This window comes from Echinops telfairi, unplaced genomic scaffold (assembly GCF_000313985.2).
Source record: "Echinops telfairi isolate 266 unplaced genomic scaffold, ASM31398v2 ScPeMD7_7420;HRSCAF=8458, whole genome shotgun sequence".
Lineage (NCBI taxonomy): Eukaryota > Metazoa > Chordata > Mammalia > Afrosoricida > Tenrecidae > Echinops > Echinops telfairi.
The window spans coordinates 28,942,754-28,966,248 of record NW_022111320.1 but is presented as its reverse complement, the minus strand read 5'-3'; the positions used below and the strand labels follow the sequence as shown (position 1 = coordinate 28,966,248).

The following is a 23,495-nucleotide window of genomic DNA, read 5'->3' as shown; positions in this document are numbered from 1 at the left end:
TCCCTTGACCTCGGAGACCTCCTCTTCCTGTTGTATTTCCTCTTCCTTTCCCACTCTCCTTCAGCTTCCTTCACCTTCAATTTACCTGACACCCAAGTGCCTAAATTGTTCCCACTCTAAACCAGGATCACTTTTTACATTTCTTTACTCTGGGCATTTCCATTTACATCCACCTCTGTAAATATTTTCTTTGTGATGTTGACCTTCCGATTTATATTTCCCATCCCATCCACCTCAGTGAGAGTCCACCTAATAGATCCAGCTGCTTCCAATCATTTCTACACACGTGCCTCGCGGTGTTTCTCGCTCAGTATGTCAAACATTGAAATTTTGATTTTCTGCCCCTCATTTCAGTACATTTTATCTCCATCCACACGCCAACACAACAGTAACAATCCCATCTACACCTCCCTGCATTCTGTTTGTTCTGTCTCCAAAATAACTCTGAAAGCCTCCATTTCTATGTCAGTTGCCATTTTGTGGGTTGCTGAAATAGCTTCTAATTTGTTTCTTATTCTAGTCTCACTCTTTTAACCCTCATAGCAAACAATTCATTCTCCACACAGAAAAGCCAACTGGAGTCATCTTTAAAATAAAATATAACTTTAAGCAGAGCATGTTCTGTCACTTTTTCTTAAAAATTCAATAATGAACACTGAATAGTTGGATGTGATATTCTTTCCTTTCTTTCAAAGAAAGTATGTCATTTGGTAGTTATAGATCACTTATATGATTGTTTGGCTAATGTTGACCTTACACATTGACTGGAACTGTATTGTTCACCACTACCCCAGTTCTAAGGAACTCCAGTGGCGATGAGGTTAAGTCCTTGGCTGCTAAACAAGAAGTTGGAAGTTCAAACTCACAAAGTGCTTTGTGGGAGGAAGATGAGGCAGTTTGCGTCTGTAAAGATGTACAGCCTGGGAAACCCTACAGGGATATTGGGATCTGTCCTGTGGCGTTGCCGTGAGTAGAGGATAGCGCCGAGTTGATGGCACACAGTATGCAGAAATCTGCTGTTGAATGGAGCAGGGAGCCGATGGGTGGATGAGCCAGACTGGCGAAAGCATGACGTGTAGGGTGGCCCATCATACCTCACGTGGCAAGTTGTACTAAGAACCCAGCAACTACTATAATAGCAGTTCTGCCTGAATAACAGATTGACTCTTTTGTTCCCGAGATTACTTAATCCCTTTGCCTAAATCAAAAGCCAAGAAATTGTCAAGATTTTTATTCTCTCTCTGGTGAGCATTTGGCCTACTCGACTTCATTTCCTGGAGCTGTCAGTCAACTAGCCTTTGGTATTAGGCCAGTTACGTCACCTCACTTGAGCCTCAGTTTCCTCTTCTGTACAATGGACATGCAATTGATAGCTAGCACGTGAGGTTATAAACATACCAGGAACCCATGTATAAATCTCCTAGTACAGTAACTGGCATATAGGAAGTAATGTATAAGTTAAGATTTTGATTTTCCCTCCCCCTAACACCATTCCTTGACTTATTTGATTTTTTTCTTCTTTCTTTCTTTCTTTATATATTTATTCAATCTTGCTCATTGTAGTAGGAAGGCTCATGTGACCTACACAGTAAGAATTTTGTTAAGAGAACTAGCACTACTTACAAAGCAAGCCTCCTTTTGGATTAGAAGGATAAACTTACCAGTTTCTCGGCCCTGCTTTTCAAGAGCATTTTGTGGTGCACTGCTGTGTAACAAGTTCATTTTCAGATAGCATGCTGGGAAGGAGGAAAAGATGACTGAATTTGAGGGGAGAAAATTAAAAAGTTAATTAAAAGAAAGAACTTGGTAATTGAATTTTCTTGGCGTGTGTGTGTGTGTGTGTGTGTGTGTGTGTGTGTGTGTGTGGCGTGAGTAGTTAGCGTAAATGTTTGGTAAGTTTGTTTCAGTTGCTTACCTCAAAACTTTAAATTGTTTGAGAAATATGAGACTGTGGGGCAACACTGTAAGTTCCAAGTGCCAAAAGGCACAGGATATACCTGGTGGACCCTTAGGTGTGCCTAACAGAGCTACCCTCAGTGCATGCTTGTGGATTTTTATTCTGAAATCATCTTGGCAATCGATCATGGAATTTGACCAAACCCTGGACTCATATCCGCTACATTGAAGAGCATGCAAATTGCCTTTTTCGTTGGCTGGATGTTAGCTGTCCCTTTGACCTTGCCATGTGCTTGCATCGAACAAAGGCACCTAGGCGGAGAATAATATAGGCAGTCCTTCGGCCCTTTGCAGACTGCTCCGTAATGACAAATGAGTGATCGTGGTATTTGTCTCCTGTTTTTAAAAGAAGCTCTCAGATTCATCTGGGTAGTCCTTCTTGACCACAGATCACTTAAGCGTCAACATGGTTTATGTGAGATGTGGTCACTCATATAGACAAGGTTCCGTTTGAACTTGGGAGTGGGTTGGAGCTCTTTCCTCACTCTCCCAGCCTGTTGTCATTCTTGCAGTCGTCAGGAATTCACTGGACAACTGCATCAGACTCGGTTGCAGTTGCTGCTGATAACTCTTTGCAAGTCACACTATGTCTTTTATCATCTTTTTTCCCTTTGATCATTCACATTAGAGATAGATGGGGTTTTTTCCAGGAAATTCAGGCTCCTCCCTCTTACAGAAAATTCCCTGAAGAAAGAAGCACGTGGGTAAAGAGTGTGCTATCATTTTCCAAATTCATGTGAATCAGATGGCAGAAAGTAATAATTTATAATGCACATTTATCAAAAATTTCCGAAGAAATGTCTTATTTGGGGACCTTAGGGGACAGTCTCCAAACCAACTTCTAGCAGATAAGAGACTAACTAGTTTATATGTAGATACTCCAGAAACTTCTAAAATGTTAAAGAACATTGCTTTGAGAAATTTTACGTTCAACCCGGGACATCTGTCAGAGGAAATAAATTCAAGGGTGACGACAAGCACCCATTTCATCGACCTGATAACAATGCAGCTTTTCAAGAACACTAACAAGGGGCTTTGTGTTTTCACAGGTTACGGGTTTGTAGATTTCGACAGTCCTGCAGCCGCCCAGAAAGCAGTAGCATCTCTCAAGGCCAATGGGGTGCAGGCACAGATGGCCAAGGTAAGACAGATGTTTGGATTCTGTTAGTGCCTTTTACTTCCTCTTGGTATCAAATATGTTTCCTTTGCTATAAGGTGACTCAGAATTGGAGTTTGCAACAATGTGGACAATACATGCTTGTTAGGTAGGAAAAGGAAATCTCAAAAGAGGCTTACTCTAGCTGCTCGATTCCATTGTTTCCTAGTGTGCTTACTAATTTAGTCTCTAGTCATGCTAACCTGTTTAGTACTGTAGGGCACTTGGAAACGATTTTTTCCTGAAAATGGAGTGTCCGTTGTTTGTCTCTGGGTGTCTACAGGTGTATGTAGGATTGTCACCAGGTAAAGGTGGGTCCGAGTTGTCTCTCGTGCATGGTACCAGAACCACAAGGCTCACTCTCATGTAGGTGAGATCTAATGGTTGTGTGATGGGACTATTTTATCTGTGTGGGAACAAGAGGTTCCCCTTCGTGTGCCTTGTCTATATTGCTAGAATTCTAATTTGGTTTTAATATTTAGTGTTTCCTAGAAAGTCATACTTTCAGTGCAGAGGAAATGTCTCTTTTTCAAACATTTGGGGGAAAATATTAAGAGAATATTTGAGGTCGATTTAGTAGCTGGTGATGTAGTCTAGAACTCTTATCTGAAAGTATAATGCATCTTTACATATAAGAAAATGAATAAACTAATTTATAATGTTTCTCTTTTGTCCTATGGGTTACAGGAATCGATACCTATAATAAAATGACAAAGATCTATATAGACACATTCTGCCAATATCAAATTCCTGGTTTGGGTGTTTTACTGTAATTGTGTTAGGCATACATATTAGGACAAACTATAATTATGTAAGATGCAATTATTATGAGGCCTTAGGTAAAAGGTTCACTGGTTATCTTTTCAGTATCTGTGTAAATTACTATAGACATATTTTTAGAAGGCCAAAACCATTAGAATACATGTGTGTTTGTTTTAAAGATGTTTGCTTTGAAACAATGGCTCTTTGAGGTTTATTAACCTGCAATTTATTTTACAATATTCTCTTCTATTAATTTTGTGTAAAATAGCCAGCACATCTTGAAGTCCTGCTCTAATACATTTATGTGCTGTTACTTTATAAAACTATCCATTGCTAGTCCGATAATACCTGAATGATCCATTTGAGTAAGTGATGATGTTGTCAAATATATTCGTCATTTGGATTTTTGGCGTAATCACTAATGTTCTCTGTGAACATTTTACAATATCAGCTTCAGATAACTGGAAGTGGGATATTTTGTTTTTGCCACAAACTTCGTTGTCTTAGAGAAGCCTAGTATTGCCCATATCTGTTACCCTTGTGCGGTGGATCACTTCCTGTATAGATTACTTTGGTGGACCCATTGCCCTTTATGACACATTGATTGCTTATCAAGATGTAATAAATTAGAATTTGAATTCCTTCAGCTGCACCATCAGCCTTCCTCATCAAGAGTATGCCTGAGAGCATTCAATTTGGTCAAGAACTCACATTGATGAAGTTAATATTTTTAATTAATAAAATAATTACATATCTTACAGCATTGGTTTAAAAAATTGCTTGGAAAGGATTAAGTGGCATGTTTATTAAAGAATGACTTTCATATCCATGGGGAAGTGATAAAATATAGTTGTTAGGCATATTCAAAACTTAAAACTTTCATATGAATTGAAAAGTCAACATGTATTGATAAAACACTTAATTTAAGAGATGTGATTGGAATATCTTTGGCCTTCTCTCTTAGCAAAGCTCCCAAACTTGGAAATGGCTAGATGACAGTAACATAGGAATATTGAATATAATGTCCAAAAGCTCTTCTAACTCAAATATTCCCCAATGTTGGTGTTTACACACACACGCACAATAACTCACCTATTCAGGAAGCTGTGAAAAGGAAAATATTTCAAATGCCTTACTATAATGAATAATCATTTCAGACTATATTTTTGCCCTTGGCACCTACCCTAGATATACAGTAAGGCGAATCATATTGAAATGTTTCAAGACCTTTATTTTATTTATACAATTACAAAAAGAGTTTATCTTTATCAGTCCAGCTGTTGGTAAAATAACACTTTCTCCCTTTTCTCACAAACTTTGAATCTAAAACTCAGAGCTGTGGGTTCATCACATCTGCCACTGGAAAACTTTCAGCACTAAATGACACTGTACTTTCACTACCTAGAAGCAAATAAATAGCTTCCTTGTGACAAGGAAATAGAAGAAGCTTCACCACCTGTATTAGCAGATTTCTGACTGAGCAATTGGATTGCATGACATTTTTCCCTTTGTCCTGGTGATAACTGTTATTTATTATCATATAAACCTGAAGTCTGCAGGGTGTGTGAGAGTAGCCCTGTATTTTTGGCCATTTAGGTATCTAGTGAATCACCTCCTACAGCCTCATTTTTATCAACATCCTACTATGTGGGTTATGGCACCACATTTTAATGACACTGGACGTTTAAGGCACAAGTGCTACAAATAACTGAGTGCTGATAGCAACCTGCAGTGAACACACACATTTCAAGAGCATGCCCTTTGTCGAGCTAACTGGTGCCTATCTATGCATATGAAAAATTCAAATGGTTTGTCAACTCAGGGGAATTCAACAATACATTATTCAGTAAGTGGTAATTGATTAATAATGAATAACCCTTAACACAGACAAACATTTTCTATATACTTGCTGTTCTGCCAAAAAGCTTTTTAGGGATCAATGAATATGTTTCACTCATGAGCGCAGGTTTGGAATACTTTAGGAATATGTCGTGGTCAAGGACAGAAGTTGGAGCCCTGGGGGTCTAGTGGTTATGAGGTGAGCTGTGATCGCACGATCAGCAGGTTAAACCACCAGCGCCCCATGGGAGCTGGACAGAGCTTTCTACTCCGTTACGCAGTTACCGCCTTGGACACCCACAGGGGTGAGGGGTAGGGGGTCGCTGTGAGTATATGTCAGAAGAAGATAAACCAGGCCTAACCTAGGCTCTGGTTCTACCTGGCTCTGTGACACTGGCTCTAAGTTTTTAAAATAACTTTGACATACTTAATGAATCATATATATGTGATAATAGCCACCACTTCTCCGTCAGTTTGTCCTCCCCGGTGCTTTGTGTGTTGCAGAAATTGAAATTTCAGTGACATAGCTCTCAGCAGCATAGCAATACCCAGGGGCCGTTCTCCCCTGCCCCACGGGTTCAGTGCACGTCGACATGGCCTCAGCGGCAGTGAGTGAGTGTTTTGTTTGTTTTTATGTACCCAAAGACAGATAGAATGTGCGGTAGAGAGTGACTCGAAGACAGACAGAACAGGCTATGGACAAGAAATAGAACAGGGATGGGAATGGTGGAGGTATTCATTTTAGGGACATATGTGACATAATAATACAACATAATAAAGAAGTATCAAGATACGTGCATTTAAAGGAATAGTACTATTTAGGAAAGGAAAAGGTGGTGTGCGGCAGAGATAATATTTCTGGAGCACATTGGAAGTCCAGACGGGCAGAAATAGATCTCTGGTTTGGTTAGTGCATTGTGATCCTTAGGTAACCACCCGTACATATCCTGGATCTGACTTAGAGAGGGATCTTGCCCGTTATTCCTCAGGGCCTCATCAAGATTCCACTTAAGGAATTTGTAACCGTGTGTGTGTGTGTGTGTGTGTGTGTGTGTGTGTGTGTGGACTTTGGAGATTTTGAAGTTGCCCACTCCTATTTATTGAATAGTGTTGATTATTAGTTGCCTACTCCTATTTATTGAATATTGACTAGTGCTGTTATTTCCTGTCAAATACATAATCCAAGTTCCTTCTCACACGTTGCTGGCTACTTTCTTATCTGCTCTCTGGTCCTCCACATGAGTAAATACAGTTCCTCACTTTCTAACTAAAACTTCCACAGAGAGGGAATGTCCCCCTCCCCAGGTCCCCGGATAAAGTGTCTTCATGTCCACAATCATGCCTCCCTTTCCAATTCCTCAAAGTGATTCAAACCACTGTGGGATCCAAGTAGAGTGAGTCAAATTTAACGACTCACAAAAGGGACCATGCATCTCAGGTTATTATGTGAAGCATTTTGACAGGGATAATGTCAGAAAAATCATATCAACCAGGACTAAGAGTCAGATTGGAACCAGAGAAAGGATTGTTTTCATAAATCAATCACCTTGCTGATAAGACCCGTTGGGAAATGGAAAACAAGGGACCAATTCTTGTGGGCTGAGATCTGAGACGATAAAAATGCTGTGAGTCCAAATTCGGTGAGCATATGAGGAAATACATGAACTACATTCAAATACCTTATATGCATAGTATTAAATTCCTTTATGAAGCTCAGCTCAGTGGAACTGGAATTGCATGCCAGTGGGAGAATTATAGTTCGTGAAGGCAGAGCTATTTCTATAGAGCAGCCTTTTCTTTCTCTCTTTCTTTTTAACTGCAACTATTAGTCTCAGTAGCTCATTATCTTTTCTTCTCAGTGAGAGGCTACATGCGATGATAAAACAGTCACATTACTCAGCTCTAAGGAAACATTAGAAGTTTCTGCTATTATGTTTTCTATGTGTAGAAGAATAAATAGGCTATTTACTATGTATAGTTCATCACACTGGGTAGAGCCTGTTGGTAAACCAAACCAGCTAAAAAAGAAAGTTTCTCAAAAACGCTAAAGTGAGAGAAGAAGAGATAGGTAATTTGAGTAGGGATTTAAGGAGTTGTAGAACCCTGAAGTTAAGTCTGAAAACCAAGCATTATATTATATAATGATAGGGTAGGTGCTTTTTGGATGTACTAATAACCCACAAAACGTTCATGTCGTCTTCTTTTTTAAAACAAGAACAAGGAATCATAAAAACCCATATGTTATAACTTGCGTACATCCCAATTCCACCCTCTCCCCCCAAGGGGATACCAGGAATCATAATCTAGAATCGAGGCAAAGATTATGATTTTTTAAAATCCTAGTTTCTCAGCACATTTTTCTGGAACACCTACTGTGCACAAGGATTGTTCCAGATGCTGAAGACATAGCAATGGATCCGAAAAAGTCTTATGAATATCAGATTCTCTTTAACGCCAGATAGCTGACATATTGTGCGACATAAAGTGACAGGAAGACAAACCGAGCAGGATACGGAGACGAAATAGGCGAGAGATGGACGTGGTGGTGGAGGGTTCAATGCAGGTAGGGCCGTCAGAGAAGCCTCTTTAGTGAGATGACACTTGAGCGGAGACCAGAAGAAAATTAATGGGAAAAAAGTATGTAATGTATTTGCTTCAAGAAATTATAGATTTTTATTAATAATTATGAATATATTCTATAGCAATTCAGTAGAGGAAACATATGTATGTTTGACATTGGTTTTCTCTGCCCTATGCCTTTTGCTGAAAAACTCCAAAAGTTGGATGTACACAATCATCTTCACCCATTAGTTTTCGTGGAACTTTTTTGGATTCAAATCAGGCGTCTCTTATATGCACTGAGTTCCTGTGGAGCCAATAAGTGTTTCTTCTCCAATATTTTACATCTTCAAATTATGTAGTTCTGTTGAACTAGTGAATGTGGATAGACGGCAAGATAACCTGTGTCATTACTGTGGAATGCCTTTTAAATAACTGTGATTTCAATGAGTGGCAGCTTAATGCTGGGTGTGACATAGTCCATTACTCTTGGATAGCTGATATCATGTAATGAAAACCTTGCTCTATTTCTTAAAGTAAATATTTCAGATTTGGCTCACAAGTTCCTGTGGAACATATTTTCAATAAGAAAAGGGTTTAACAAATATTCACCAAATATTATCCCCCCCACCCCCCGTTTTAAATATTCGAAGTTGTCAGTAAAATAAATATTCAGTGATTTGCCTTTTACATATATGTGAATTATTTGTGAATGTCCACTTTGTTGGCTATATTCCCTTAGATCAATTTATTTCCTAATCCTTGTGCTGAATTCAGGGACTCAAAACCTAATATTGAAATTGTCTGTATTGATCTTAATCCTATGTGTTACTTGTTTGAAAATTTGAAGCAGACTCCTGTGAAACTAAATATTTGTCTTTGCTTCGGACTAAGTGATTTGCATAATCTTTCTGTGGGTGCTAGCCCATGTTCCTCCAGGATTCAACTGTTGACTTTTAGCGGAAATGGTGGTTATGTACCCTAGTAGAATCACTGCTTTCCTAGAAGTTGAAATTGAACAAAAGAGTTTTGGTTTTTTTAACAAAAGAGTTTTAGTGACCTAAACTGGGGTATTTACTAGTCAACCAAGCAATTTGTTACTTCAGAATATGCTGGAATTACAAGTTCTCTTCAATGTGTAAGAAACATCAACCTTTTCTCCTGCCCTTCTAAAAAGAATGTATCTACAGAATGACCTCAATCAATAACTCATTTATCAATATACTGTTGAGAAATCGTAATGCACAGACATCATTGCAGAAGCCCTTCAATTGTAAAGGAACATTTCTTCATGCATGATTGTTCTGGGGTAAAGAGACAAAGTTAAAATAATGTCTTTACTCAATGTAGATTCTGAATCAATTGCAAAAGACTAGGAAGCAGGTTAAAAAAAAAATCAAAATAAAACAAAACTCTCAGTTAAGTCACCCGGAGGCCTCTATTAGGAAAATACGGCTGAGATTGGTGGGAAACCACTCCTCTAATAGGATATGCCAAAATTGGTTTTAGTCATTGTAAGCAGGGTGGGAGAGCCATGGCCTCTCTATGCTTGGTTGTCCGGTGCCTTAGAGTCCGTTCTAACTCAGAGCGACCCGATGTACACTGCCCCGTCCCAAGTCACCCTCACAGTTGTCTGGGCCCCTCTCTGGAGGAGGACGACATGCTTATCACCAGAGTCTGGAGGATGGCCATCTGTAAATGCTAATGCGAAGGACTGGAGGACATGACCCATACTGGCCGAGGGTTTGTTCTCAAGTCCACCATCAGTGAAGGTTCCCACAGACTCTGCAGTAAAAAGTTCATTGATAGCTACCCGAATTAGGTCACTAGGAAGCATTCACTCATTTGCATTTGCTTTTCCATTCACTAATATCTTGCATGTTTCAACTGTAAGGTCAGCAGACAAGTCTATTAAAGCCATCTACCTATCTGCTGTTTTCACTGGAAAGGCTGTCGTAGTGTACTTGGGGAGTGGAGCAAGTGTTAACGTCCATAACAAGATTATGCAACAAATTATGATACAAAGTATGATACAAATCCATTGCCTCCCTTTTGAGAATCAAAGAGATGGAATAGTCCTTTTACATTACTATGCTCCCATATGAAAGTGCAAAGAAAAGCAAAGGGTCACCCATTCCTATTCCTAACCAACATCATTGTCTTCTGCCTCATATTTTGCCTTGTCGCATAGAGAAAATGACTGGGAAATGGAGTGCTAGAATCCTTATATACAGTATGCTTAATGGTGTCATGTTTCAATACAGGGAAACCTATATATGTTTCAATACAGGGAAAACCCAGTGGAGTCACTCCCGTGCTCTTTCTGCTTTCACCACTGGCATGCAGTATGACTCTCTAAGGTGGTTAATTGTATCTATTATAAAGGATGGAAAGAAGCAGAAACGAAGATGCACGTGATAAAAGAGATGCTTTCAAAACCATTACCTTATTTATCATTGCTAGAATCTCTAAAGCAAGTATCATCACCCAAATTCTAATACTTTGGGAACAGGGCATGGTCCTGTTGACCGAAGTTGACCAAAATAGTCAATGGTGAAGTGTAAATTTGAACCCAAGTCTATTTGGTTCTAAAGCAGTTTTCTTTCCAGAAACATCCCCGAGCCTGCTAATGCCACTCTCTGGTCTTTTTAGTGGCACTTGGCTATTTGAGATGTAGTGGTAAAGAACATATTGGACAAAATTATTAATACTGGAGACCATTGAATCTGTTGTGATACGTGATTTACAGAGTAGGAATTTAATGACTCTTTGTGGAAGGAATGAATAGGAATGATCAATGTTGACTATATTGCAGTGTGTTTGAGATTTGATAAACCATTTCAACCTATATCTTAATTTGCCCAGGGATACTCCTTTTCACTCATCATCCACACTTCTTACCCGGAAGACAGAATTCGTGAGTGCACAGACAGTGGTTCAGTGGCTAATTCGGACTAATTGTGGAGGAAGGAGTAGAGATGATACATAAGGATGGGTATTTGGGGGTTTTTTAGACACGTTCGCATGTCAGGGATTTGGAAATTAAGACAAACCTTGCTTAAAATTTAGAAACTTTAAATACAATGTGTATATAATTTCATATATGCCATACATGTATACAAACGAGTCTATAGTTAGACTAAAAGATGTTTAATTATAATAAGTTATCATGATTTTGTTCATGCTTTTACCCAATAAATACAAAGATGTCATACTGCTCCCTCATATGTCTGCCTCTTTCTTAAAAATAGAGTCCAGCATTATTTAACAATAATAGCCATACCTAGTAACAACAGATTGCCACTAACAACCCAGGCCACTGTCATCTCTGGTTTTGGTATATTTACTGCATTATGATCTGCCTCACTTAAACCCTGTGGCAGCTATTGGCAAAAGCATTACAATGCCAAGGAAAACAACAGATGTGTGAATGCTGTGAATGAGTTAGGCCCACTCTCAACATGATTCTTTTTCACCAGCAATTCCAAGATACCCTTTTTTCCCTGATACTCACCACTCTGAAGGAGCCTGATAGTGCAGTGGTAACAAGTCAGGCTGCTAACTGCAAGCACTTCGAAACCATCAGCAGCTCTTGTGGAGAAAGTGGAGCCTTCTACTCAGGTAAAGAGTCCGTCTTGGAAACTCACCGAGGCAGTTCGATCTGGTCGCGTTGAGTTGCTGTAAGTCGGCATCTACTCAATGGCAGTGAGTTTGGTTTTGTTACTGCTTTGAGGGAGAAAGATGGCTCTTTCTACTCCTTGAAAGATTTAGTCTACGAACCCCACAGGAAACGTTCTACTCTACCTTGCCGGGTTGCTGTGAGTTAGAATCGAGGTGAAGGCAGTGAGTGTAGTTTTGGGGTTTTGAATTATTCACTCAAACCATCGAGCTTGGGACCTGTTGGAAAGATCAGAGGGAACTGACGTCCCTCCCTTTGTAAGCACCTTTACCCCTTTTCCATATTTATGAAATATTCTAAACATAAAGAACATAGTCACTTTCAAAATAAAAGTAGCAAAAACCCAAACAAATTCGGGCTTCTTTTGTCTATTGGTTGCTTAAAAATATATCAATGGGAGAGTGACATAGCCAATTGTGTCTTTCTATAAGGAAATACAGTTTAGTTGAAGCCATGCCAAAGGGTCCTTTGCTCGTGCTGACGAATGATTTTTAGCTGTACAGATTCAGTGGGACTCATGTTCATGTATCAAACAGACTGTCTTCCCTTGTGTTCACCTCTAAGGCAACTGAACTGAGCGACTTGATAAGCCCGCTGCAAAATGAATTTTACATAAAGATATTTTCTAATTCAAAGGTAAATTGCTGGTAAGGCAATAGACATTACTGAAATCATTAGCATTCAAAATGTAATTCACCTTTGAGAAGACTGACACGTTCCTTGAGGTGCCAATAAGCTCACGTGTATCCTTGGGAATCTGACTTCAGAAGCAGTCAGAGTTAGAAGCTCATGTGAGAGATTATCACTTCATAAGGATATAATATCAAATGCAATTTTACAAAGTTGGAGAGCAGTGTGGTGCTGAATAAAATGTGCAAAAGCCTATGTTCTAAACTCCTAGAAAATAAGGTATTGAATTACTAATGGAAAAGTCATGGAAAGTGTACTGTACTTCCTCTTCTTTCATAGGTTCCTGAAAAAGCCATTCCTAGTTTTCACAGGAAATATGAAAAGATAAAGGAAAAAGTAAATAAATAAAGTCCAGTGCTTAACTTTCCGCCCTAACTTTAAACAGACAATACAGAGTCCCAGAAATATTCAAGAAATGAGCCATGTAAATAAATAAATAATTTTTTTTCCAGATTTGAGATTCATCACATCCCACTATTGTGCTAGCAATTGTAAAAGATTCATTTTATTGCTTTGTAAGTGAAAAATTGTGGAGCAAGTTAATTTCCCATTCGATAGTCTGAACATCACCTGCCCTGCACACTGGGTTGCATTTCCACTGGTCAGAACTCTCTCCAATTCTGCCCTGGAGCCCTGGAGCCCTGTACCCCTTGCTTTGAAGTTTCTGCATCTGCTTGCCTCTCATCTTTGCTTATGGACAAATGCTATGTTGGGGATGTCACATAATTGATTGTTTTACAAAACATATTCCTCCCAAGTGTTATCGTTTATTTTACCGACAAATGTTATATGTTAGGTATCATATAATTGGTGATTTTAACAAACGCATTCCTAACAGGTGTTATTGTTTATTATCTGGGTCTGGTTTGCAAGGGCCGTGGTGGCACTCCGTGTTAGATGTTGGGTTCTTAATTGCAAGGTCTAGAGTTCAAGCATTCAGAGGAATAAAATGAGGCTGTTTGCTCCCACAAAGATTTCCAGTCTCAGAAGTTCTACATGTACGTACTAAGCATCATTTCCCACTTGATGGAAGGGAGTTTGGTTTGAGTTTTTGTCTGCTTGACTGAGAGGTAGTCTCCGGGAATGGCTTCTGTTCCCTGGTCAGAAAGGTATTTTAGCCAGAGGAGTTTCCCTAGATTCTGAGAGACCAAAGTCTAGTCATTTTTCTTTAATTGGATTATTGTTTGTTTCATTTTGTTCTGTTTATTCTCCCACTCAGTCCAAGACCCTGTGCTGGGATTCCAATCAGAGAGAGCAGTGCTTGTTGCAATCTGGGCCCCTTAGTGGGCGTGGTCTCCAGGTCACATAGGCGGCCTTCCTGTGGTCCATCTGGGGTTTTGTTTTGTTTTGTTTTGTTTTTGTTTGAGATGAACTTATTCGTCACGGAAGACTTCAAGTCCATTTTAACTTTACTTTTCCATCTTGATGAGGTATGGAAATTCCCTCCACATTTTAGACATGACTCCCTTGTTAGCTACGTCATTGCCAACAATTTGCCCTTCCCCGTTTGTGAGGTCTCTTTCCTCTCTCTTAGTGAAGGAGGTCATGCATGTAAAGGGTGCAATGTGGGGTAACCTATGCAGTAAGTTTGTCTTCAGCTATTTGAATATTTTCTGTTATCTTTGATACTGAATTTATGCGATGTATTAGGTCCCTTAAGTTTATTCCTATTTTGTCACTGAGATCTTTATACCTTTAAGTTTTAAACATAGTTCTTTCTTATATCTTCAGTTTGTGTTTGTATATGGAATAAAATATGGGTTCTGTTTCCATTTCCTGTAAATGGCATCAAATTTTGGAATCATTGGATTTTAATTTTCCTGTGAAAATCTAGGTTAATAAAGATTTCAGAGATGAAATTCAAAATATATTTTAGCACAAATTACAAATGTAGATATTTTAAATTGCATCAATTTGCCAAAAACAAGCCAAGTAGATTAGTAGTTTGGTGAATTTTGGCAAAGCTATAAAATACAGCAATAAAATGGTATTTGTTAAAACATTAAATCTAAAGAGAAAATATAGTTATGGTAGACTATTAAGTAGTAAATTTGGTAAAAATAATAATTAATAATGCCATATTTTAAAATGTAACTACATAGAAAAGTACCTAAAAATACACATACTACAATCCTAAACAAGGTTATATAGATTGAAAAGTATTGGTGATTTTGATTTTTCTCCAATGAATGTATGTTTTAAAATTCTCCAGAGTATATGTTAGTTAATTTGTGATAAAAAGCACATCATGATTTAAAAAAAAAAACTATTTACAAACATCCACCTAGGTGGGTATATGTAACAGAGAAGAAACTTGTTACATATGAGATACACTGGTTAATGGATGGTCAGAAAAATGAACAATGATCTCAGCTATCTTGATCAAATGCTAAATCTAATTAAATTTAATGATTGTGGCAATTGAATTCACCCTGTTGAAATAATATGCCTAGCATAAAATATGTGTATTATTTATCATATACAGTAGATACATATAATATATATAAAACCGTGTAACTATATAAAGATTATTTTTGTTATGTTTGATACTGAATTTATACTCTGTTTGAAAACAATACTCTGTTTTTAACTATATAATTCTTAGTACATATCATTCTGATTATTGCTAATAATCATCAAATTTAACCACAAAAGTAAGAAAAATCAGTATAAAGCTATGGGAGAGGCACAACAAAGTTTGTGAAAAAATGGAATTAGTATAGAATGGAACATTTTCACGAACTTTTCAAAGGCCCCTGGTATATAACCTCTTTGTAATTATGCAGCTTGGATCTGTCAATGTTAGATTTTGTGTCAACTTGATGCACCTGTGTGTGAAAATAAGTGTGGGTCGAGTCCAGTGTGTCTATCAGGACACAGCCTAAAGACACTTCTTGGGGTTGTGGCCTCTTTATAAGCAATGCTGTGGAGAACTCGCTCTCTAAAGACCCTCTTCATCTTCCTACATCCCTGGTTTCTGCATCTCTCTGTTGGCCAGTGGTCCAGGTGGCCCAGTGACCCTGTCGGTGCCATGCCATGCTCCTGTGGGACTTGTACCCCACCAGCCTGTGTGATCTCTGATTCTGGCTTCTACTTCCTGCTTCATTGGCAGCTGCGTGAGTCTGGAGTGGCCTCTAGCTGCCATCTCCTCTAGCTGCCATCTGACCCAGGGGCTTGAGGTGGACTGGGCCAGGATGCTTCCTTGATATAAATATCTGTCTTGATATAAAGTTCTTTCATATATGTGTCTCCTGGTTTTTTTTCTCTAGAAAACTCAGTCTAACCTACAGTCCCCCCTTCTCCAATATATGTAATAATCTCTTAAATTCTAAAAGAATATCAAAAAGTAAATGAATTTAATGACACCAATCCACAAAGTCCTCCTCCATCTCACAAAACACACACTGTGATGCCAACTGCAGGAGGAAAGCTGAGTCTGTGAATGTGTAAGAATCTCAGCGCTGGCAGGGGTCTCCACATGGCTGGTCCAGCACCCAGGGCTGCATCAGGGTGGTCCATGTGGCTTCTCCTCAGGGATGTCTTGCAGGAAATGAGCCTTGCCAGCTAAAGCAGGGAGCTGCTAAGACAGCTGCACCCTGGTCTGACCATCACAAAGCAAGAGACCCGAGAACTAGAAAGGTGAGACCCACTGAGCCATTTATCCCTCTGCCGTTAAATTAACCCCACATGTGTTTTTTGGCCAGGTTGGCACAATAAACTTTAACTATCTCAGGGCTTTTTTTTTTTTCATGTCTAAGGCTACATAGACAAACTGAGAGATGAGATGGTGGCAGCATCACTTATGGGTGAATATAGACAGTAGTAGTCTTGAGTGGAGTTAAGGAGAAACAGTAGTTCCTTCCTCACCTTGAGATTCCTGACTTGCTAAAGAGTAGCACTGGTAGTTGAAGAAGAAATAATAATCATAATTGGGTTACACTCTAGCCCTAATAAATTTCTAGATGCTGTATGGAATGTGCTTGGTGATCCATTCCATTATATACTGCTCTCACTGTATACGGCAATATTTCCATAACCTTAATAAAGAGTTTTGCCAGCAGCATCATTAGCACACAGCTACTTCGGGTTTGTTTTACGCCTTTCCCTTCACGTGAAATGACTGGCATTTTGCGATATTTGGGAACCACAGGGAGCCACAAATAGAGAATCCTATTTAATCTTGATGGAGAGAATGGCCCATGGACGAGTGTCTGAAATGTTCAGTCTTGGCAAGTAAGGCTCACCTCAGCCTTTGCTGGGACACAGGAAACTGACTAAATGCTGATAATGATTAGGAACTTGTACATATGGTAACCGCTCTGTTCCTAGCCAAATGATTTGTTTAACTGATGCCCGCTGTTCTCATAGGGACTGTTAACACAGTTGAATACTAGAGTTTTATTAAATGGACTGGGCACTAATCCTTGGTGTCCCCTACTTTAAGAATTGAACCATAATTCATAATACAGTGGGAAATTGTATATCCACAGAGCCAACATGTTAAAGGCATCAGAAATCTATGCTCCCAAAAGGCCTGTTTATTTAACAAAATTATTAAACAGGTGCCCCTCGAAGTGCTGTGGTTACGTATTGGGCTGGTACCCTCAAGGTTGGCAGTTCTAAAACATCAGCCTCTCCAGGACAGAAAAACAAGGCTTTCTCCTCCCCTAGAGAGTTAGTCTCAGAAACCCACCGGGGGCAGATCTCCCCTGTCCTATACAGTTGCTAGGAGTTGGCATCAACTTGATGACTGAGGGTCTGGGTCACTTGCTTTTCCTTTGCTGAAGATACGGTGATTAAGTGCTCCAAGGCTAACCACAAAGTGGGGACCTGCTAGCCCACTAGACCGGAGAGGGATGCGTGGTTTACGTCAATAGGTTTGCAGTCACAGAAACCACATGGGACCGTCCTCCTCCGACCGGGGAGGTAGAATCAACTCAACCACAGTTGCTTGGATCATCATCCGGGTTTTCTCATACCCCTATTGTCTCAATTCGATCAGAATTCTCTCCAAGGAACAGTGAACACTTTTAAGTCATGAGAAAGAAACTGAAATCCCATGTAAAATTGCTCATTATTCTATCAGTTTATTTAGAAAGTTATGCCATTGCATCTCCATCACTGGCATTCACTGATACTTGTGCTGTATACTTCCACTTTCATATCTGATCTAGTTAGTTTTCCCCACCCTTCTTCTCTTCCTCCCCTTTCATAATTTAAACTTTTATTTATCCCTTGAATCCCAGTTCAAGGGTCAGTTACAGTCCAGTCTGGACCATGCTCCCATCTATTTATGTAGGCCAAGCTCCTCCCAGAACCTTGCTCATCTTCATAGAAGTTTTGCTACAATTGGTTGTAAGCAACCAACTTTCGGGCAGGTCAACGCTCGGATTGCTGTCCATCTCCCACTCTAGATGTGTGAAATTCCTAAGCACAGAGGCCATTGCTATTCCTGCCACCATTGTACATCTCCTGATCCAGCCTTGGGGTCTGCCTGGCATGTAGTTAGTAAAAAACGACTGCTTGGTAAATGAAGGGTTGCTATGATTGTTATCTTCATTCTAATTTTTAAAATGAAGTAATGGAAACTCATAAAGCTTCCTTAATTTATACAAGTTCACACAGCCAAGTGACGTATCAGCATGCCATCTTGAATCTGACTACAAAGCCATTAATGTGTTTGAATTATTTTGAGTAAGCATTGCAAAATGTATGCTTCTTTTTATAACAAGATGGAATCTTACTAAACACTCCCTGATGTTTTTACATTCTATTAGAGCAAAACTTTTCCACCAGGGATAATTTTGTCACTCCCTAATCCAAGAACGCCTGTTAACTACAAAATTGATGGTTCAAACCCATCAGCTTCTCTGACAGAAAAAGATGAGGCTGTCTGTTCCCATAAAGATTTTCCGTTTGGGAAGAGTCACAGAACACCCTGTTTTGTCCTATAGCGCTGCTGGGAGTTGGAAGATACTAGATGGTAGAGGGTTAGTGTAACTCAAGAAGTCAGCAGGCAAAGTCTGGAGAGAATGTTCATGGTCATCATTGGGATGAGGGTGTGCTACCAGCATTTATTCCCTAGAGGTCAGAGATTCAGTTCAGCTTCCTCTTATGCTCAGGACAGCCCCCTCCAAATAATGAGTAGAGTCATCTGAAATGTCAGTACTGTTAAGACTGAGATGCCTTATTTTAGAAAGTAGTATCTCCATTGTGATTTTTAAATCTACCTTAATTTCCATACCCTTAATTACTCTCTATATACACACATGCATTTGTACATATATGTACATATATGTATATGTATATATAGAGATTACATATATTGACTATATAATATAATGTATAATATATAAATACTCGTGTGTGTTTGTGTGTGTGTATATGTATATGTGTGTGTATATATTGACTTATATTCACCCTATAGGGTATAGTATAACTGCCCCTGTGGGTTTCCCAGACTAACTCTTTGTGGGAGTAAAAAGCCTCCTTTTTCTCCCGTGGAGCTGTTGGAGGTTCTGAACGGCTGACTTTATGGTTAGCAGCCCTAAGTGTAACCAGGGTTCCTAGTGGTTCTTCACTGTTCAGATGTTTCGATATTCTTCTTTTGTTTTACGTACCCCCCTTACATCTTTTGGGCAGGTTGTCAGGAGATAGCAGTCCCTGGAGAAGGGCCTCATGCTTGGTAAGGAGTGAGGGGGAGGGGAGGAGGGGAGGGTCCTCAGTGAGCTGTAAGGACACAGTGACGGCAGCAATGCACTCTGACACGGGAACAGGGCGAGCAGGGCTCTGTTCTGTGCTGCATCAAGTGGCTGTCAGTCAGAACCATTCGATGACCCCTAACAGCAGCGACAACATCAACTTTCCTTTGAATTTCTATCACGTTCTTATATCACAATCTTATACCTCTTCGATGTTTCCATTTTTATTTTATGTATGTCTTTATTTAAAAACCATGTTATTGAGGGCTCTTCCAGCTCATAACATTCCATACATCAACTGTTTCAAGCATATTTGTCCATATGTTGCCATCATCAGATGTTTCCATTTTGAAAATAATTCTATGATTATACTCTTCTTGAAGGAAAAATCCATTCCTGATTTACCTTCATAACTCCTGTAGGTTTCTGCATATTGTGGATGCATCTGATTTTTATTGAATGGCTTAAATTAAAGCAAGCTAATTTTTTTTCAGAGACTCATAAATTAAATGTGTGCTGAAAAGTGAAAAAGCATTCATTACAATAATTATCTTGCACCATTTATAAATGGGCCCCAGATATTAGTTTTTTGATCACTTAAAATTTCTCCAATTAGAGTTCAAAAATCATATATGATTAAGCATCTGGATGGCTTTCAATAAATATTTTAGGATCTTCAGCAATTTTAAAAAAATGATTATTCAGTGGACCTTAGTAGTTAATGATAATTAGTGTTCTTTTAGGAGTAAGCCAGGCCAGGAGAGGAAGTTTGACTGGCATTTGCTTACCAAGAAGGAAAATTAGAATTTGATGTTGGGGTGCTTGCAGATATCTTTTGATATATAACCTCTACTGATCATTTTTTACTTTTTCCCCAAACCAAAAAAACCCACTGTATGTGATTGATTCTAACTCATCACGACCATACAGGACAGAGGAGAGCTGCTACGAATTTTCCAAGACGGCAAATCTTCACAAAAGCAGACAGGCTCATCTTTTGCCCACAGAGCTGATGGTGCATTTGAAATGCCAAACTTTCAATTAGCTACCCAAGGCTTATCCCACTGGGCCACCAGGATCTTTTTCCTCTCACAGAACACAAATAAGTCTTACGTTGACTTCCTTTCCGTGTTTTACTGATATGGGGTAATTTTCTTTTGAATTCTGTCTTTTTCCCCTGGACACCACAATTTAGGCATGGCTGGTCTGTGTGGCTAGCCAAGAGGATGATAGTTCTCCTGCTCCAGATGGTTTAAGGGTGACATTTATGGTCTGTTTGTAGTATTGTAAATTGTTTATCTTCCTTTACTTTTCCTTCTATAAAATGCAATCTGAACATAAGTTATGGACTTAGTGGTGGTATACCAGTACAGAATGTACATTTTGAAGCAGAAGAAAAAATGTGAAGAATACAATAAATATTTACTGATTATTGTCATTGGTCTGATTGTAAAAAAAAATAATAATAAAGAGTCAGTGCTTCCGTGTAAGGATGTGCAGAGGTTTAATATGACAGGATTGCCATCTCCGACTGTTGTACTCTTCAGTGTACAAAGTAAGATTCTGGCTAATTCTGTGGGAGTTCCTTTGAATTTTCCAAAATTCTAAGCAATGCAAATCCATAAAAGTTCTAGGGCCCTCTTTACGTGAATGATGCAAGTTGTAGTGTGGGCTGTGGAACCTCCTAGGGACTATGCATAATTCCTGGAAGACACTGATAAGAAAAGGAAAAAAAAAAAACTTGTCATGAAGATTTGATGCAGGTAGTAAGCTGGATCATCCAAAACAGATATGGAGAAAGTACAAATGGGAAGTGAAATATTTTGCTTCAGCCAATTAATGAGTGATAATTTCAAAAGCCCATCTCTATTACAGTTGGATCTTGGCAGTGCAGATTCTGCAGAGGAGGAAGGTTGGGGGGGCGGGAATTAACCTTTACTGAGGTTTCCTTAATTCAACTTCTCATGGCTGAATGATCAGGCCCAAAGGAATCTTTCTGCACCACAGCTGCTAACGGTTGCCAGATGTTGCCAGATGTGCCCGCATACCTCAAGAGGAGCCTGATGTAACAGGTGTGCTGCATAGAATTCTTGCTGTCTTCCTTCTTCGTGGTTTGAAGACTTGAAACAAGATGGGTTTCTTTTGCTGCTTGGAACTATGTAGCTAAACTAGGAGAGACTTTTTGGATACTTATTTTCACATTACATTTCATCTCTCATGCCAGCTTTCATGAAAAGCAGTGTATAATGTTTGACCTTTCTTAGGAAGCGAGAGTCCTGTTGCATTTTCTATTGCTGAATCATACATCAGTGCCATGAGCTTGTGGATTCTTTAACCCTGGATACCTCTAGATTGTTTATAGAAAAATTACATCACAGTGAATTGCCCTTTTTTGCTCCCTGTGTTTATTCAAGACACATTCAATGGTGTTATAGCACTCCTTTAGGATGTCCACAGAATGGATGGTAAAAAAATAGTGATTGGGAACCTGTTCCCTATCTTGACATATGCAAATGCACCAAAGCTTGGTTTACAGGCACTGATAGACGTTTTGTCTCATCTTTGGCACTCCAACATTATTGCTATTAAGGCTTTTATAAGTACATCTGCCTTGTTTTAAGTATTAAAACACATATAACCTTGCATGGAGGGGAATGTTTTACTCATATAGGAATTGTTCTTTATCTTCTCAAAGTACAAAGTGTATACAAGAAGCTGCAATTTCTTATAATAACCTGGGTTGATTTTATGACTCAAACATGTGACTCTATTTTTATGCCATACAATCTAAAATCACAGCCAGGCATAAATGGACATGTGAAAAGCTAACAGCCAAGTTAAACATCCACATCTGTTTCTGAGTTTTCCTCCAGCATCCTTTACTGATTGTTTATTCATTCTTTCATCTGCTAGAGCTCACTTGCAGACAAATGTTACAGATGCTAAAGTTTGAAGAAAAGTATGTGGAAGAAAACATAAAATTTCTATTTATGTACCAGCTTTTTCTTTAAATCAGGGGGAGGTGAATTCCCATAATATTTCACATGAAATACAGCTGTTCTGTGAGAGAAAAACCATGTTGTCTATTTCATAATAATCGGTGAAAGACACAATAAATTAACAAATACAATTATTTTTGAAATGAAATATGGTCTTTTTTCAGAGCTTGACTCAATGTAAATATTCCGGTAGAGTCAGTGTGTTGAGATACATTGAGAAATGGCAAGCATCCTGTTTATTATACTGTAATTGCTTTAATGGGCAGATTTCCAAAATATCATTAACTTAGTTTATCTAGCTATTATAGGATTTACATAGTGATTAGTTGAAATAGTACATCAGTACATTTAAAGTTTGTAGCTAATTTTAAAATCTGTGTTTTCTAGGCAATGATAAAAAATATTTGCCTATTTTCAGGTTTCTGGAATTTGAATATTTCTCTAGGCATCTTTACTACAAAGACATTTTTAGCATTTTTTATTTTCACTCTACTTTTAAAAAAATCCATGTTTATATCTTGCTCTGTTGTATTTTTTGCCTGGCTTTAGCCCTTATAGCATATTGAAACTGGAATTAATAAGGATTATATAGTTTTGAATATATTTTAAAAATAAATATTCCTTCATGTAATTCCTTTATAATGTTGCTTTCTTGATGTTGATTTACAGGAAAAGATAAGCTTTCTTGAAAAAGATGTGTACACTATTATTTTACCTTTATTACAGAAGTTTAAAGTATACAAAAGCAGAGTAAGTAACATCAGAACAGAGTATAAGGATCCCAGTGTGTCTATCACTGAACTTTAACATTTATTCTACCCTCAATCTAGTTTCATTCAAGTTTTGGCTCAGCCTCCTCCAATCTCTCTCCTCTAGAACACACTGCAGACATATAATGTTAATCTTAAGTATTTCAGCATTACCTCTACAGATAAGCATTTTATGCAGATTTTTAAAATTTGTTAAAACATTTTTATTGAGATTTAACTTAGTATTATAAAATGATCAGCCCTTCAATGCATAGATCTATCACTTTTAACCTATATATGTAGTCTTGCTTTTAAAAAAATAATCTTAATTGTTAGGGCAACCTTTTCATGACGTTTATTGAGTGTCCCTAGTCAAATCAAATAGAAATCTTTCCAGTCAAAGAT

At 38.5% G+C, this 23,495-nt stretch overlaps 1 protein-coding gene across 6 annotated transcripts in view; it reads left to right on the top strand.

Annotated features, from left to right (window-relative positions):
* Positions 1 to 23,495, top strand: part of RBMS3 (RNA binding motif single stranded interacting protein 3) — an 889,171-nt gene that overhangs the window by 380,476 nt on the left and 485,200 nt on the right. For all 6 annotated transcript variants that reach the window (XM_045297515.1, XM_045297514.1, XM_045297513.1 and 3 more), the window contains one exon: positions 3,006 to 3,097. In XM_045297515.1, the coding sequence (XP_045153450.1) occupies positions 3,006 to 3,097 (92 nt within the window). The remainder of the gene's footprint in view (positions 1 to 3,005; positions 3,098 to 23,495) is intronic.